Below are 19,168 nucleotides of genomic sequence, written 5' to 3'. Positions count from 1 at the left end.
ACCAAAACAGGTGAGGTTTCACACAAAGGTCACTAATGGCCATGGCCACCACTAGAGCACCCCAGACACATTTGGCTGACAACTATCTCCCCTGATTCCCCCATATACAGGACAGTTTGGCTCTGACTTTATTCGAGGCGCTGCGGCTTATCTATCAGAGAGTAAAAGGATCGACCTTGGCACTCCTAAAGGCCAGATTCTTCTCTCCCTCAACGTCATCTATCGGGAGAGTGTTTTGAGGTTCCCTCATACATTAGACCGGTGGATGAAACAGCCGATATCAGCAAGCTCAGATCACTTTAGTCCAATGTGTTTGGAGGCCTAAGAAATAGCCTGGCCTTGAGGCAGAATATTTCCTACAAGCCAAATTATGGAACATTATTACTGGCAACATGTACATTTAGTCCTCACTCATGTAAATATATATTATATACGGTATATGTCACTATAAAAGGGTTTGTAAATGACCCCTTTACCCTCCATGCTGCTTCTTGTATTTGCATCAATATGACAGATCTGGTTTTCTCCGAAACACTGGTTCTGTAGACAGGGATATTCGGTAAGCTTAGCCCGGCCCTAGAATTCATAGCTCATCAGTCTCTTTATAGAAATAAGTTAATAGAGCCATGTATTCAGAGCAAAGCATTTAGCGCAATGCCAAAGGGTATTTGCCACTTGGATGTCTTCCAGATCTCACAGGGAGAAATGAAATCTGTGGCTTTGTTTTACTGCGCCTGTGCCCTGACCCCTGACAACTGTTGTCGCTGGGCCCTCATCGTCCGCTTTATAATGAATTGACTTTAATATTTTTAATTCCAATTATGGTAAACTCCACATGAATACAAAAGGACATGAATCAGTATTTCATCTGTGGGCAAAGCTTAGCTTGTTTCCATATTTTACCTGACAATTGCCAACTCATGAATCATCCTTTCCTCTCTCCGAATTCATTGTTACATAGTTATTAAGGTTGAAGGAAGACTATAAGTCCATCTAGTTCAACCCATAGCCTAACCTAACATGCCCTAACATGTTGATCCAGAGGAAGGCAAAAAAAACCCATGTGGCAAAGAGTAAGCTCCACATTGGGGAAAAAATTCCTTCCCGACTCCACATACGGCAATCAGACTAGTTCCCTGGATCAACGCCCTATCAAGGAATCTAGTGTATATACCCTGTAACATTATACTTTTCCAGAAAGGTATCCAGTCCCCTCTTAAATTTAAGTAATGAATCACTCATTACAACATCATACGGCAGAGTTCCATAGTCTCACTGCTCTTACAGTAAAGAATCCGCGTCTGTTATTATACTTAAACCTTTTTTCCTCCAAACGCAGAGGATGCCCCCTTGTCCCTGTTTCAGGTCTATGATTAAACAGATCATCAGAAAGGTCTTTGTACTGTCCCCTCATATATTTATACATTAAAATAAGATCACCCCTTAGTCTTCGTTTTTCCAAACTAAATAGCCCCAAGTGTAATAACCTATCTTGGTATTGCAGACCCCCCAGTCCTCTAATAACCTTGGTCGCTCTTCTCTGCACCCGCTCCAGTTCAGCTATGTCTTAAACACCGGAGACCAGAACTGTGCACAGTATTCTAAGTGTGGTCGAACTAGTGACTTGTATAGAGGTAAAATTATATTCTCCTCATGAGCATCTATGCCTCTTTTAATGCATCCCATTATTTTATTTGCCTTTGTAGCAGCTGCCTGACACTGGCCACTGAATATGAGTTTGTCATCCACCCATACACCCAGGTCTTTTTCATTGACGGTTTTGCCCAGAGTTTTAGAATTAAGCACATAATTATACATCTTATTACTTCTACCCAAGTGCATGACCTTACATTTATCCCCATTAAAGCTCATTTGCCATTTATCAGCCCAAGCTTCTAGTTTACATAAATCATCCTGTAATATACAATTGTCCTCCTCTGTATTGATTACCCTGCAGAGTTTAGTGTCATCTGCAAATATTGAAATTCTACTCTGAATGCCCCCTACAAGGTCATTAATAAATATGTTAAAAAGAAGAGGGCCCAATACTGACCCCTGTGGTACCCCACTGCTAACCGCTACCCAGTCCGAGTGTGCTCCATTAATAACCACCCTTTGTTTCCTATCCCTGAGCCAGCTCTCAACCCACTTGCACATATTTTCCCCTATCCCCATTATTCTCATTTTATGTATCAACCTTTTGTGTGGCACTGTATCAAAAGCTTTTGAAAAGTCCATATACACTACATCCACTGGGTTCCCTTGGTCCAATCCGGAACTTACCTCTTCATAGAAACTGATCAAATTAGTCTGACATGAACGGTCCCTAGTAAACCCGTGCTGATACTGGGTCATGAGGTTATTCCTCTTCAGATATTCCAGTATAGCATCCATTAGAATGCCCTCCAGGATTTTACCCACAGTAGAGGTTAAGCTTACTGGCCTATAATTTCCAAGTTCAGTTTTTGTTCCCTTTTTGAATATTTGCACCACATTTGCAATACGCCAGTCCTGTGGCACAGACCCTGTTATTATAGAGTCTTTAAAGATTAAAAATAATGGTCTATCAATGACTGTACTTAATTCCTGCAGTACTCTTTATATTCTAGATGCCAATCTGCTAGCTGAACGCCTAAGGCCTCATTCAGACGTCAATGTTTTTCACATACGTAAGCAAAAAAACATGTACATATGTCCTCAGGTGTTTGGTCCAGTGCGTCCCCAGGTGTTTGGTCCACTGTGTCCTCAGGTGTTTGGTCCACTGTGTCCTCAGGTGTTTGGTCCACTGTGTCCTCAGGTGTTTGGTCCACTGTGTCCTCAGGTGTTTGGTCCACTGTGTCCTCAGGTGTTTGGTCCACTGTGTCCTCAGGTGTTTGGTCCACTGTGTCCTCAGGTGTTTGGTCCACTGTGTCCTCAGGTGTTTGGTCCAGTGTTTTCTCAGTGTTTGGTCCACTGTGTCCTCAGCGTTTGGTCAACATTTTTCACATACAGATACATTACAAAGCTTATCCTATATTTTGCAATTACTGTATGTACAGACTCGGACTGTACACCGATGCCATACACTGCTGCCATGTGTGTTCATTCTGTAATTTTTCACGGACAAACAGACTTGTATTAATACTTTTCATCTGTGATGACGGTAAAAAAAAACAGACATCTCCACAACTCCATGATTTTTTACACAGGCACACGGTCCACAAAAAAAACCAAGGACATGTGAACAACCCCACAGAGTATCATTCAGCACTCTAAATCACAGGAAATTTACGTGAAACATTGACTTCTGAATGTGGCCTATCAAATGGCTGGTGAGGGGTGATGCCTGAATTCTTGGAGCAAGTGGTTCCATAAAAACCACAGTGGCTCTTCAAAGCTTGTCTTTCTTAAAGGGGTCCTGCAGCTCTTCTCAGATCAGAAGAGCTACCAATGTGGCGTCTGTGAGCTGCTTGCCAACTATCATACATAGCTCCTATTCTAACAGGACAGGCGCACAAGACTCGGCTAACAGATGCCACATCAGCAGCACCTATGCTCCTAATGGAGAAGTGAAAGGCACTGGATAACCACTTTTAAAACCTGTGCCGTACAAGCCCATAATCCTTTATAGTGTAATAAACTATAACGAGCTTGTGACCATGTTTTCTGTAGGTCCACTTGGATTGTCAACCAGGCCTGGGGGTGAAGACACTGGACAGTTGGGGGGCGGGTATTAGACAATGCAATAAGGTGAGCACATCTAACATTTCTGTAATCTGGCATCACTACCTATGAAGTTGCGTACAAAGGACCAGTTATTCTGACTGGAAACAGTCAACAAGCAGGGCAGCGGCTGCTGGTGGGATCCTTTTATTATGACTTAAATTTTATTATGGCTTTTACAGTATTTTTATGGCTGTTGCAGCACAAAATTCCTCGCCTCTCCAGTCCTGCACACCCCCTGCCCACCGCTCCTCCGGTTATGTTCTCTGGAATAAAGGACTGTTAAAGTGCAGCTTTTGGGAGCGCCACCTTTCATTTTTTCATTGATGGCTTATAGTATTTTTATGCATTTCCTCTCTGAATGTAGCATGTTTTACCCACTAAGGAACATACCACTTTCATACTTGCACCAAATTAGAGATATTCGCAAGGCATTAATGAGGTACGCAGTCTATGCAGATGAGTGCAGTATGATGTGCTCAAAGTACTAAGCGGAGACACAAAAAGACTAAACAGGTTACCCCACTGTAGTCTTTTATGTTGATCCAGGGAACAGGCTGTTTTCAGACCAGCCGTCCATGGAGAAGGTGTCACACAGTTCCACTGATAATAATTACTTTATGACATGTTCTATTGAATAGTAAAAATAATAAAAGCACTTCAAGGACGGAATCGCACAGTGTAAGGCTGCCGTCACACTCGCAGTATTTGGTCAGTATTTTACATCAGTATTTGTAAGCCAAAACCAGGAGTGGGTGATAAATACAGAAGTGGGGCATATGTTTCTATTATACTTTTCCTCTGATTGTTCCACTCCAGGTTTTGGCTGAGAAATACTGATGTAAAATACTGACCAAATACTGATAGTGGGACGGCAGCCTAAGTGGGGTACATACAGTTAGGGCCAGAAATATTTGGACAGTGACACAATTTTCGCGAGTTGGGCTCTGCATGCCACCACATTGGATTTGAAATGAAACCTCTACAACAGAATTCAAGTGCAGATTGTAACGTTTAATTTGAAGGGTTGAACAAAAATATCTGATAGAAAATGTAGGAATTGTACACATTTCTTTACAAACACTCCACATTTTAGGAGGTCAAAAGTAATTGGACAAATAAACATAACCCAAACAAAATATTTTTATTTTCAATATTTTGTTGCAAATCCTTTGGAGGCAATCACTGCCTTAAGTCTGGAACCCATGGACATCACCAAACGCTGGGTTTCCTCCTTCTTAATGCTTTGCCAGGCCTTTACAGCCGCAGCCTTCAGGTCTTGCTTGTTTGTGGGTCTTTCCGTCTTAAGTCTGGATTTGAGCAAGTGAAATGCATGCTCAATTGGGTTTAGATCTGGAGATTGACTTGGCCATTGCAGAATGTTCCACTTTTTGGCACTCATGAACTCCTGGGTAGCTTTGGATGTATGCTTGGGGTCATTGTCCATCTGTACTATGAAGCGCCGTCCAATCAACTTTGCAGCATTTGGCTGAATCTGGGCTGAAAGTATATCCCGGTACACTTCAGAATTCATCCGGCTACTCTTGTCTGCTCTTATGTCATCAATAAACACAAGTGACCCAGTGCCATTGAAAGCCATGCATGCCCATGCCATCACGTTGCCTCCACCATGTTTTACAGAGGATGTGGTGTGCCTTGGATCATGTGCCGTTCCCTTTCTTCTCCAAACTTTTTTCTTCCCATCATTCTGGTACAGGTTGATCTTTGTCTCATCTCTCCATAGAATACTTTTCCAGAACTGAGCTGGCTTCTTGAGGTGTTTTTCTGCAAATTTAACTCTGGCCTGTCTATTTTTGGTATTGATGAATGGTTTGCATCTAGATGTGAACCCTTTGTATTTACTGTCATGGAGTCTTCTCTTTACTGTTGACTTAGAGACAGATACACCTACTTCACTGAGAGTGTTCTGGACTTCAGTTGATGTTGTGAACGGGTTCTTCTTCACCAAATTAAGTATGCGGCGATCATCCACCACTGTTGTCATCCGTGGACGCCCAGGCCTTTTTGAGTTCCCAAGCTCACCAGTCAATTCCTTTTTTCTCAGAATGTACCCAACTGTTGATTTTGCTACTCCAAGCATGTCTGCTATCTCTCTGATGGATTTTTTCTTTTTTTTCAGCCTCAGGATGTTCTGCTTCACCTCAATTGAGAGTTCCTTTGACCGCATGTTGTCTGCTCACAGCAACAGCTTCCAAATGCAAAACCACACACCTGGAATCCACCCGACCTTTTAACTACTTCCTTGATTACAGGTTAACGAGGGAGACGCCTTCAGAGTTAATTGCAGCCCTTAGAGTCCATTGTCCAATTACTTTTGGTCCCTTGAAAAAGAGGACGCTATGCATTACAGAGCTATGATTCCTAAACCCTTTCTCCGATTTGGATGTGGAAACTATCATATTGCAGCTGGGAGTGTGCACTTTCAGCCCATATTATATATATAATTGTATTTCTGAACATATTTTTGTAAACAGCTAAAATAACAAAACTTGTGTTACTGTCCAAATATTTCTGGCCCTAACTGTATTAGAAGTACAAAATTGAATTTACGGTATACTGTTTTCTAGGTAGCAGGAGAAGTGCGAGCTGTTACAGGCAGAAAAGCAATCTGGGCTTGTCCACAACTGGATGCGACTATCTGCGTCAAATGCGCCAACATTTTTTCGAATGTTCTGCCAAAATCCAGGCGAACTCACAATGGTAAATCTGATCCACCATGTTAAAAAGTTCCTGACTGCTGGGAACTTGTAAACTTATATATGTTTGGCCCTAGGCAGAATAAAGGCCCCCTATAGTCTGCTAGTAATCTTATATGGGTCCCCAGGAGGGTTGTGACATAATTATCATTTATCACCGATCCACCGGATGGAGGGGGGGATAAATGTATGATCACTGATCTTAAGAATGGGGGGACCCGATGTCTACTATGTAAATGGTGCTATATCGAGACCATTCGACCACCATTGCTATAGAAAGTGAATGCAGCAGTGTTGCACATGCACACTGTAGCTCCACTCATATAAGAGTTTGGGGCCCCCTCGGTTCTCGTGATCAGTGGGGTCTCAGACATTTATTTCCTATTTTGTAGAAAAGTGTATACTGGTAATATGTTCTTTCTGGGACAAATCTTTTAATTTCAGACATGAGATTTGTCAGAGTTTCTCATTTCAACATTTTCTATGTAACGACCTCTGCGCTTATTTGACAGATTACAAAGTCCCTTCATAGATAAGGGGGAACTATATTACCTGGAACTAGGTACTTCCATGTGATAAGATTTGGCACTCTTTATACATTATTTCGAGATAAACCTCTTTAAACAGTCGTATGATTATCCTAAAGAGATAGCATAACTTCATGGGCGCTAAGTGCATTCATTGCAGTCACCTGAAGCTGGAGTTAGCAGGGGAACACAGCTAGAGGAGAGCCCTATGTCACCGATTCCACGCCAGGTACCATTACTAAAGCTGTCCAAGAAACTCGTCATCTGGTTCATGCTGCCCAAACTATGGTCAAATATCTGGAAGCATCCAGGGGGCTCCAAAAAACGTGAGACCTCGTGGACTTCAGAAAGAGGTGGCAAATTTCCCAGGTGCACATGCAAGCCTCCAGGAAAGCAGAGTTTCCAGATAGTTCCTTGTACATACAACCAAATGAACATTAAAGGGTACCTCCACACTGAACGATATCGCTAGCGATCCGTGACGTTGCAGTGTCCTGGCTAGCGATATCGTTCAGTTTGACTTTGAGCAGCGATCAGGATCCTGCTGTGCCATCGTTGGTCGGAGCAGAAAGTCCAGCACTTTATTTTGTCGCTGGATCTCCCGCAGACATCGCTGGATCGGCGTGTGTGACGCCGATTCAACGATGTATTAACTGGAAACCAGGGTAAACATCGGGTTACTAAGCGCAGGGCCGCGTTTAGTAACCCGATGTTTTCCCTGGTTACCAGTGTAAATGTAAAAAAAAACAAACACTACATACTTACATTCCGGTGTCTGTCCCCCGGCGCTGTGCTTTCCTGCACTGGCTGTGAGCGCTGGCTGGCCATAAAGCACAGCGGTGACGTTACCGCTCTGCTTTACGTCTGGCCGGCGCTCACAGCCAGTGCAGGAAAGCACAGCGCCGGGGGACAGACACCGGAATGTACAGTGCCTACTAGTAGTATTCAACCCCCTGCAGATTTAGCAGGTTTACACATTTGGAATTAACTTGGCATTGTGACATTTGGACTGTAGATCAGCCTGGAAGTGTGAAATGCACTGCAGCAAAAAAGAATGTTATTTCTTTGTTTATTTTTTTTTTAAATTGGGAAAAGTTTTTTCAGAGGGTCATTTATTATTCAACCCCTCAACCCACCAGAATTCTGTTTGGTTCCCCTAAAGTATTAAGAAGTAGTTCAGGCACAAAGAACAATGAGCTTCACATGTTTGGATTAATTATCTCTTATTCCAGCCTTTTCTGACTATTTAAGACCCTCCCCAAACTTGTGAACAGCACTCAAACATGGTCAACATGGGAAAGACAAGGAGCATTCCAAGGCCAGAGACAAGATCGTGGAGGGTCACAAGGCTGGCAAGGGGTACAAAACCCTTTCCAAGGAGTTGGGCCTACCTGTCTCCACTGTTGGGAGCATCATCCGGAAGTGGAAGGCTTATGGAACTACTGTTAGCCTTCCACGGCCTGGACAGCCTTTGAAAGTTTCCTCCCATGCCGAGGCCAGGCTTGTCCAAAGAGTCAAGGCTAACTCAAGGATAACAAGGAAGGAGCTCCGGGAAGATCTCATGGCAGTGGGGACATTGGTTTCAGTCAATACCATAAGTAACGTACTCCACCGCAATGGTCTCCGTTCCAGACGAGCCCGTAAGGTACCTTTACTTTCAAAGCGTCATGTCAAGGCTCGTCTACAGTTTGCTCATGATCACTTGGAGGACTCTGAGACTGACTGGTTCAAAGTTCTCTGGTCTGATGAGACCAAGATCGAGATCTTTGGTGCCAACCACACACGTGACGTTTGGAGACTGGATGGCACTGCATACGACCCCAAGAATACCATCCCTACAGTCAAGCATGGTGGTGGCAGCATCATGCTGTGGGGCTGTTTCTCAGCCAAGGGGCCTGGCCATCTGGTCCGCATCCATGGGAAGATGGATAGCACGGCCTACCTGGAGATTTTGGCCAAGAACCTCCGCTCCTCCATCAAGGATCTTAAGATGGGTTGTCATTTCATCTTCCAACAAGACAACGACCCAAAGCACACAGCCAAGAAAACCAAGGCCTGGTTCAAGAGGCAAAAAATCAAGGTGTTGCAGTGGCCTAGTCAGTCTCCTGACCTTAACCCAATTGAAAACTTGTGGAAGGAGCTCAAGATTAAAGTCCACATGAGACACCCAAAGAACCTAGATAACTTGGAGAAGATCTGCATGGAGGAGTGGGCCAAGATAACTCCAGAGACCTGTGCCGGCCTGATCAGGTCTTATAAAAGACGATTATTAGCTGTAATTGCAAACAAAGGTTATTCCACAAAATATTAAACCTAGGGGTTGAATAATAATTGACCCACACTTTTATGTTTAAAATTTATAAAAATTTAACTGAGCAACAAAACTTTTTGGTTTGTAAGATTTATGCATCTGTTAATAAATCCTGCTCTTGTTTGAAGTTTGAAGGCTCTAACTTATTTGCATCTTATTAAACCTGCTAAATCTGCAGGGGGTTGAATACTACTTGTAGGCACTCTAAGTATGTAGTGTTTTTTTTTTTTACATTTACGCTGGTAACCAGGGTAAACATCGGGTTACTAAGCACGGCCCTGCGCTTAGTAACCCAATGTTTACCCTGGTTACCAGAGGACCGGAATTGTTGGTCGCTGGAGAGCCGTCTGTGTGACAGCTCTCCAGCGACGATGCAGCGATCGGGATCGTTGTCTAGATCGCTGCAGCGTCGCTAAATGTGACGGTACCTTAAGGGTATGTGAACACGATGCGGATTTCTCATGAGTTTCTCATGAGTTTACAGTTCAATTTAAACCTATGGGAAACCAAAAACGCTGTGCACATGCTGCAGAAAAAAACGCGCGGAAACGCAGCGATTTACATTCCGCAGCATGTCACTTCTTTCTGCGGATTCCGCAGCTGTTTTACAACTGCTGCAATAGAAATCTGCAGTTGTAAAACCGCAGTGAAATCCGCAGAAAAACCGCGATAAATCTGCAGCGGTTTACCACTGCGGATTTATCAAATCTGCAGTGGACCTAGAATACGTGTGCACATAGCCTAAAGGATTTTTCTCAACTTGTTCTGCAGGCGCGCACCTCTCCCTTGGCTCCCTGGTCGATTGCGAGTTTGGACCAGAACCATCATCGCATCAATGGCCTGAGTTGTGCGTTTTCCGATACTGCCAAGGCAACTTTGCTTCTGCAGGATTGGAGGCGCTGATTTGTCCAGATCCTGGCCAGCTTCAGAGCAGCACTTACAAGCTCTATCATAAAGAGCATGCAAGGACTGCATTCCTTGCCCAGGAGACCGGTCACCACTGCTAGACTGCAACGGTGCCCAAAATAATAATAAATAAATTAGGTTACTTGCATTTTTATCGTTTTTCGTCTCTTGTTGGCACCTCATGTTTTACAGCGGTTTTGTCTTTGATACTTACTAGTATTTGGCTTTGACAAAACCTTAGTGATACAGTTATGTGCGGATTACATGCATTTCCACTGCGTTTTGCATGCGTTTTTTTACCTGCAAATTTTCACCCCACCTAATGGAAGTCTATGGGAAGAATCTGCACATAAAACTCAGCGTCCCACAAGAGCAATTGACATTTTGAGGACTTGAAACGCACACCACTGTGTAGGAAAAAGGCGCAGTGGGCAGGAGATTTCTATAAATCCCATCCACATTGCTGGAGGGTAAGACGCTGCGTTTTTGATGCAGCGAAAATATCCAGGGGCAAAAACGCACCAAAAACTCATGGTGGGCACACAATGTAAGGAAAGCAGCAAATGGGGGGATGCCTGAAAGGTTGGTGCCACACTATGTCACCTCCAGGACATCGGGCACCAGAAGCGGGCAAGTGTGAGCTAGCCCTGCATGCACCTGTGGCACGCCATGGGGTGGGCGACACATTCCGAGGGCAGATTTACACCTGTGCACATCTGTATTGGAGCAGATGTCAAGAGGAATGTCAGAAAAACAAGTGCGCTAATTTCTTCCAAGAAAACGACAACCACCAAGATGGAAACCCAACGGCTCCATAAGGATAAGGGGCTGGTGCGGCCATTATTCTCATGAAAAGCGCAGATGTGAACGACGCCTTGTGGCCTGGTCCTGCCGTATGATTCCTGTGGCTGGGACTTGCCTTTCAGGAGCATGGAAAAGCTGGATAACAAATACTATGGGAGTCGTAGTGTGGCCCTAATATAATCACAGCAGGAGAGGAGGAATCCCCTGCATCGTCCTAACCTCCACGAGGCTGAAAGAAAAACTTATGGTGCAGGGAAAACTCCGGGCAGGCGCTGCCGAGCATCTCCGCCTCTCTGCGGCCGCCTGTACCAGGCCTATGCAGCAGCTGGAGACTTGCTGCGCACCTCTTGTGTCCCCGCATCACGTCGCCCCGCTTTAGGCTGCGCACCCAGCCCGCCCTCATACAGGAGGCCGCACACCCGCAGACACCGCACGTAACACCCCCGGATAGGAACAAACAAAACCGCTTACCCCCGCACTCAGAAATCAGCTGTCCCACAACAACAAAAGCTCTGCGCGCTGCTACCTGGGAGTTGTAGTCTCAGCACTGGCGCGGCAGGCTGCGCGTGCCATCGGGACGTACTGCATTACCCAGAAAGACTTGCGATTGTAAAAGCTCAGAAGTCTCGGAAGGATTCGCGTTGCTATGGGTAACGGGAACAGTTTTGGTGTTTTATTGTTATTTTGTATTGTGAAAAGTTTTCTTCCCTGGGAAGTGGAAATGAAGGGATGCAAAGGCGACTGTAACGTCACTGTCAGGGCTCTGAGGCTGTGCAGTGCCCAATACAGCGCCCAATACAGCGCCCAATACAGCGCCCAATACAGCGCCCAATACAGCGTCCAATACAGCGCCCAATACAGCGCCTAATACAGCGCCTAATACAGCGTCCAATACAGCGTCCAATACAGCACCTAATACAGCACCTAATACAGCGTCCAATACAGCGCCCAATACAGCGCCTAATACAGCGTCTAATACAGCGCCCAATACAGCGCCTAATACAGCACCTAATACAGCGTCCAATACAGCGTCCAATACAGTACCTAATACAGCACCTAATACAGCGCCCAATACAGCGCCCAATACAGCACCTAATACAGCACCTAATACAGTGCCCAATACAGCGCCTAATACAGCACCTAATACAGCGCCCAATACAGCGTCCAATACAGTACCTAATACAGCACCTAATACAGCGCCCAATACAGCGCCCAATACAGCACCTAATACAGCACCTAATACAGCACCTAATACAGTGCCCAATACAGCGCCCAATACAGCGCCCAATACAGCACCTAATACAGCGTCCAATACAGCACCTAATACAGCACCTAATACAGTGCCTAATACAGCGCCCAATACAACGCCCAATACAGCGTCTAATACAGCGCCCAATACAGCGCCCAATACAGCGCCCAATACAGCGCCCAGTACAGCACCTAATACAGCGCCTAATACAGCGCCCAATACAGCGTCTAATACAGCGCCCAATACAGCGCCCAATACAGCGCCCAATACAGCACCTAATACAGCGCCCAATACAGCACCTAATACAGCGCCCAATACAGCGCCCAATACAGCACCTAATACAACGCCCAATACAGCGCCCAATACAGCACCTAATACAGCACCCAATACAGCGCCCAATACAGCGCCCAATACAGCACCTAATACAGCGCCCAATACAGCGCCCAATACAGCACCTAATATAGCGCCCAATACAGCGCCCAATACAGCACCTAATACAACGCCCAATACAGCGTCTAATACAGCGCCCAATACAGCACCTAATACAGCGCCCAATACAGCGCCCAATACAGCACCTAATACAGCGCCCAATACAGCGCCTAATACAGCGCCCAATACAGCGCCTAATACAGCGCCCAATACAGCGCCCAATACAGCACCTAATACAGCGCCCAATACAGCGCCTAATACAGCGCCCAATACAGCACCTAATACAGCGCCCAATACAGCACCTAATACAGCACCTAATACAGCGTCTAATACAGCGCCCAATACAGCACCTAATACAGCGCCCAATACAGCACCTAATACAGCACCTAATACAGTGCCTAATACAGCGCCCAATACAGCACCTAATACAGCGCCTAATACAGCGCCTAATACAGCGCCCAATACAGTGCCTAATACAGCGCCTAATACAGTGCCTATTACCGCGCCTAATACAGCACCCAATACAGCACCTAATACAGCACCTAATACAGTGCCTAATACAGCGCCCAATACAGCGCCCAATACAGCACCTAATACAGTGCCTAATACAGCGCCCAATACAGCACCTAATACAGCGCCTAATACAGCGCCTAATACAGCGCCCAATACAGCACCTAATACAGCACCTAATACAGCGCCCAATACAGCGCCCAATACAGCGCCCAATACAGCACCTAATACAGCGCCCAATACAGCGCCCAATACAGCACCTAATACAGCGTCCAATACAGCGCCCAATACAGCGCCTAATACAGCACCTAATACAGCGTCCAATACAGCGTCCAATACAGTACCTAATACAGCACCTAATACAGCGCCCAATACAGCGCCCAATACAGCACCTAATACAGCACCTAATACAGTGCCCAATACAGCGCCTAATACAGCACCTAATACAGCGCCCAATACAGCGTCCAATACAGTACCTAATACAGCACCTAATACAGCGCCCAATACAGCGCCCAATACAGCACCTAATACAGCACCTAATACAGCACCTAATACAGTGCCCAATACAGCGCCCAATACAGCGCCCAATACAGCACCTAATACAGCGTCCAATACAGCACCTAATACAGCACCTAATACAGTGCCTAATACAGCGCCCAATACAACGCCCAATACAGCGTCTAATACAGCGCCCAATACAGCGCCCAATACAGCGCCCAATACAGCGCCCAGTACAGCACCTAATACAGCGCCTAATACAGCGCCCAATACAGCGTCTAATACAGCGCCCAATACAGCGCCCAATACAGCGCCCAATACAGCACCTAATACAGCGCCCAATACAGCACCTAATACAGCGCCCAATACAGCGCCCAATACAGCACCTAATACAACGCCCAATACAGCGCCCAATACAGCACCTAATACAGCACCCAATACAGCGCCCAATACAGCGCCCAATACAGCACCTAATACAGCGCCCAATACAGCGCCCAATACAGCACCTAATACAGCGCCCAATACAGCGCCCAATACAGCACCTAATACAACGCCCAATACAGCGTCTAATACAGCGCCCAATACAGCACCTAATACAGCGCCCAATACAGCGCCCAATACAGCACCTAATACAGCGCCCAATACAGCGCCTAATACAGCGCCCAATACAGCGCCTAATACAGCGCCCAATACAGCGCCCAATACAGCACCTAATACAGCGCCCAATACAGCGCCTAATACAGCGCCCAATACAGCGCCTAATACAGCGCCCAATACAGCACCTAATACAGCACCTAATACAGCGTCTAATACAGCGCCCAATACAGCACCTAATACAGCGCCCAATACAGCACCTAATACAGCACCTAATACAGTGCCTAATACAGCGCCCAATACAGCACCTAATACAGCGCCTAATACAGCGCCTAATACAGCGCCCAATACAGTGCCTAATACAGCGCCTAATACAGTGCCTATTACCGCGCCTAATACAGCACCCAATACAGCACCTAATACAGCACCTAATACAGCGCCTAATACAGCGCCCAATACAGCGCCCAATACAGCACCTAATACAGTGCCTAATACAGCGCCCAATACAGCACCTAATACAGCGCCTAATACAGCGCCTAATACAGCGCCCAATACAGCACCTAATACAGCACCTAATACAGCGCCCAATACAGCGCCCAATACAGCGCCCAATACAGCACCTAATACAGCGCCCAATACAGCGCCCAATACAGCACCTAATACAGCGTCCAATACAGCGCCCAATACAGCGCCTAATACAGCACCTAATACAGCGTCCAATACAGCGTCCAATACAGTACCTAATACAGCACCTAATACAGCGCCCAATACAGCGCCCAATACAGCACCTAATACAGCACCTAATACAGTGCCCAATACAGCGCCTAATACAGCACCTAATACAGCGCCCAATACAGCGTCCAATACAGTACCTAATACAGCACCTAATACAGCGCCCAATACAGCGCCCAATACAGCACCTAATACAGCACCTAATACAGCACCTAATACAGTGCCCAATACAGCGCCCAATACAGCGCCCAATACAGCACCTAATACAGCGTCCAATACAGCACCTAATACAGCACCTAATACAGTGCCTAATACAGCGCCCAATACAACGCCCAATACAGCGTCTAATACAGCGCCCAATACAGCGCCCAATACAGCGCCCAATACAGCGCCCAGTACAGCACCTAATACAGCGCCTAATACAGCGCCCAATACAGCGTCTAATACAGCGCCCAATACAGCGCCCAATACAGCGCCCAATACAGCACCTAATACAGCGCCCAATACAGCACCTAATACAGCGCCCAATACAGCGCCCAATACAGCACCTAATACAACGCCCAATACAGCGCCCAATACAGCACCTAATACAGCACCCAATACAGCGCCCAATACAGCGCCCAATACAGCACCTAATACAGCGCCCAATACAGCGCCCAATACAGCACCTAATACAGCGCCCAATACAGCGCCCAATACAGCACCTAATACAACGCCCAATACAGCGTCTAATACAGCGCCCAATACAGCACCTAATACAGCGCCCAATACAGCGCCCAATACAGCACCTAATACAGCGCCCAATACAGCGCCTAATACAGCGCCCAATACAGCGCCTAATACAGCGCCCAATACAGCGCCCAATACAGCACCTAATACAGCGCCCAATACAGCGCCTAATACAGCGCCCAATACAGCACCTAATACAGCGCCCAATACAGCACCTAATACAGCACCTAATACAGCGTCTAATACAGCGCCCAATACAGCACCTAATACAGCGCCCAATACAGCACCTAATACAGCACCTAATACAGTGCCTAATACAGCGCCCAATACAGCACCTAATACAGCGCCTAATACAGCGCCTAATACAGCGCCCAATACAGTGCCTAATACAGCGCCTAATACAGTGCCTATTACCGCGCCTAATACAGCACCCAATACAGCACCTAATACAGCACCTAATACAGTGCCTAATACAGCGCCCAATACAGCGCCCAATACAGCACCTAATACAGTGCCTAATACAGCGCCCAATACAGCACCTAATACAGCGCCTAATACAGCGCCTAATACAGCGCCCAATACAGCACCTAATACAGCACCTAATACAGCGCCCAATACAGCGCCCAATACAGCGCCCAATACAGCGCCTAATACAGCGCCCAATACAGCGCCCAATACAGCACCTAATACAGCGCCCAATACAGCGCCCAATACAGCACCTAATACAACGCCCAATACAGCGTCTAATACAGCGCCCAATACAGCGCCCAATACAGCGCCCAATACAGCACCTAATACAGCGCCCAATACAGCGCCAATACAGCACCTAATACAGCGCCCAATACAGCACCTAATACAGCACCTAATACAGCGTCTAATACAGCGCCCAATACAGCACCTAATACAGCGCCCAATACAGCACCTAATACAGCACCTAATACAGTGCCTAATACAGCGCCCAATACAGCACCTAATACAGCGCCTAATACAGCGCCTAATACAGCGCCCAATACAGTGCCTAATACAGCGCCTAATACAGTGCCTATTACCGCGCCTAATACAGCGCCTAATACAGCACCTAATACAGCGCCTAATACAGTGCCTAATACAGCGCCCAATACAGCACCCAATACAGCACCTAATACAGTGCCTAATACAGCGCCCAATACAGCACCTAATACAGCGCCTAATACAGCGCCCAATACAGCACCTAATACAGCACCTAATACAGCACCTAATACAGCGCCCAATACAGCGCCCAATACAGCACCTAATACAGCGCCCAATACAGCGCCCAATACAGCACCTAATACAACGCCCAATACAGCGTCTAATACAGCGCCCAATACAGCGCCCAATACAGCGCCCAATACAGCACCTAATACAGCGCCCAATACAGCGCCCAATACAGCACCTAATACAGCGCCCAATACAGCACCTAATACAGCGCCTAATACAGCGTCTAATTCAGCGCCCAATACAGCACCTAATACAGCGCCCAATACAGCACCTAATACAGCACCTAATACAGTGCCTAATACAGCGCCCAATACAGCACCTAATACAGCGCCTAATGCAGCGCCTAATACAGCGCCCAATACAGTGCCTAATACAGCGCCTAATACAGTGCCTATTACCGCGCCTAATACAGCGCCCAATACAGCACCTAATACAGCACCTAATACAGTGCCTAATACAGCGCCCAATACAGCACCCAATACAGCACCTAATACAGTGCCTAATACAGCGCCCAATACAGCACCTAATACAGCGCCTAATACAGCGCCTAATACAGCGCCCAATACAGTGCCTAGTACAGCGCCTAATACAGTGCCTATTACCGCGCCTAATACAGCGCCCAATACAGCACCTAATACAGCACCTAATACAGTGCCTAATACAGCGCCCAATACAGCACCCAATACAGCACCTAATACAGCGCCCAATACAGCACCTAATACAGCACCTAATACAGCGCCCAATACAGCGCCCAATACAGCACCTAATACAACGCCCAATACAGCGTCTAATACAGCGCCCAATACAGCGCCCAATACAGCGCCCAATACAGCACCTAATACAGCGCCCAATACAGCGCCAATACAGCACCTAATACAGCGCCCAATACAGCACCTAATACAGCACCTAATACAGCGTCTAATACAGCGCCCAATACAGCACCTAATACAGCGCCCAATACAGCACCTAATACAGCACCTAATACAGTGCCTAATACAGCGCCCAATACAGCACCTAATACAGCGCCTAATACAGTGCCTATTACCGCGCCTAATACAGCGCCTAATACAGCACCTAATACAGCGCCTAATACAGTGCCTAATACAGCGCCCAATACAGCACCCAATACAGCACCTAATACAGTGCCTAATACAGCGCCCAATACAGCACCTAATACAGCGCCTAATACAGCGCCCAATACAGCACCTAATACAGCACCTAATACAGCACCTAATACAGCGCCCAATACAGCGCCCAATACAGCACCTAATACAGCGCCCAATACAGCGCCCAATACAGCACCTAATACAACGCCCAATACAGCGTCTAATACAGCGCCCAATACAGCGCCCAATACAGCACCTAATACAGCGCCCAATACAGCGCCCAATACAGCACCTAATACAGCGCCCAATACAGCACCTAATACAGCGCCTAATACAGCGTCTAATACAGCGCCCAATACAGCACCTAATACAGCGCCCAATACAGCACCTAATACAGCACCTAATACAGTGCCTAATACAGCGCCCAATACAGCACCTAATACAGCGCCTAATGCAGCGCCTAATACAGCGCCCAATACAGTGCCTAATACAGCGCCTAATACAGTGCCTATTACCGCGCCTAATACAGCGCCCAATACAGCACCTAATACAGCACCTAATACAGTGCCTAATACAGCGCCCAATACAGCACCCAATACAGCACCTAATACAGTGCCTAATACAGCGCCCAATACAGCACCTAATACAGCGCCTAATACAGCGCCTAATACAGCGCCCAATACAGTGCCTAGTACAGCGCCTAATACAGTGCCTATTACCGCGCCTAATACAGCGCCCAATACAGCACCTAATACAGCACCTAATACAGTGCCTAATACAGCGCCCAATACAGCACCCAATACAGCACCTAATACAGCGCCCAATACAGCACCTAATACAGCACCTAATACAGCGTCTAATACAGCGCCCAATACAGCACCTAATACAGCGCCCAATACAGCACCTAATACAGCACCTAATACAGTGCCTAATACAGCGCCCAATACAGCACCTAATACAGCGCCTAATACAGCGCCCAATACAGTGCCTTATACAGCGCCTAATACAGTGCCTATTACCGCGCCTAATACAGCGCCCAATACAGCACCTAATACAGCACCTAATACAGTGCCTAATACAGCGCCCAATACAGCACCCAATACAGCACCTAATAC

The 19,168-nt window shown here is 46.5% G+C and overlaps 1 protein-coding gene across 2 annotated transcripts in view; it reads right to left on the bottom strand.

Moving 5' to 3' along the window:
- Nucleotides 1-11,554, bottom strand: part of CALCOCO1 (calcium binding and coiled-coil domain 1) — a 74,269-nt gene extending 62,715 nt beyond the window's left edge. The window contains exon 1 of one of the 2 annotated variants that reach the window (XM_069758736.1): nt 11,494-11,554. In XM_069758736.1, the coding sequence (XP_069614837.1) occupies nt 11,494-11,540 (47 nt within the window). In that variant the 5' untranslated portion in view covers nt 11,541-11,554. Of the gene's footprint in view, nt 1-11,438 lie in introns of both variants that reach the window. The other variant, XM_069758737.1, reaches the window with a different exon arrangement.
- Nucleotides 11,555-19,168: the final 7,614 nt, after the last annotated feature.

This window comes from Ranitomeya imitator, chromosome 3 (assembly GCF_032444005.1).
Source record: "Ranitomeya imitator isolate aRanImi1 chromosome 3, aRanImi1.pri, whole genome shotgun sequence".
In the NCBI taxonomy this organism is placed as follows: Eukaryota; Metazoa; Chordata; class Amphibia; order Anura; family Dendrobatidae; genus Ranitomeya; species Ranitomeya imitator.
Note: the sequence above shows the minus strand (reverse complement) of the source record. Positions and strands in the feature narration are given on the sequence as shown.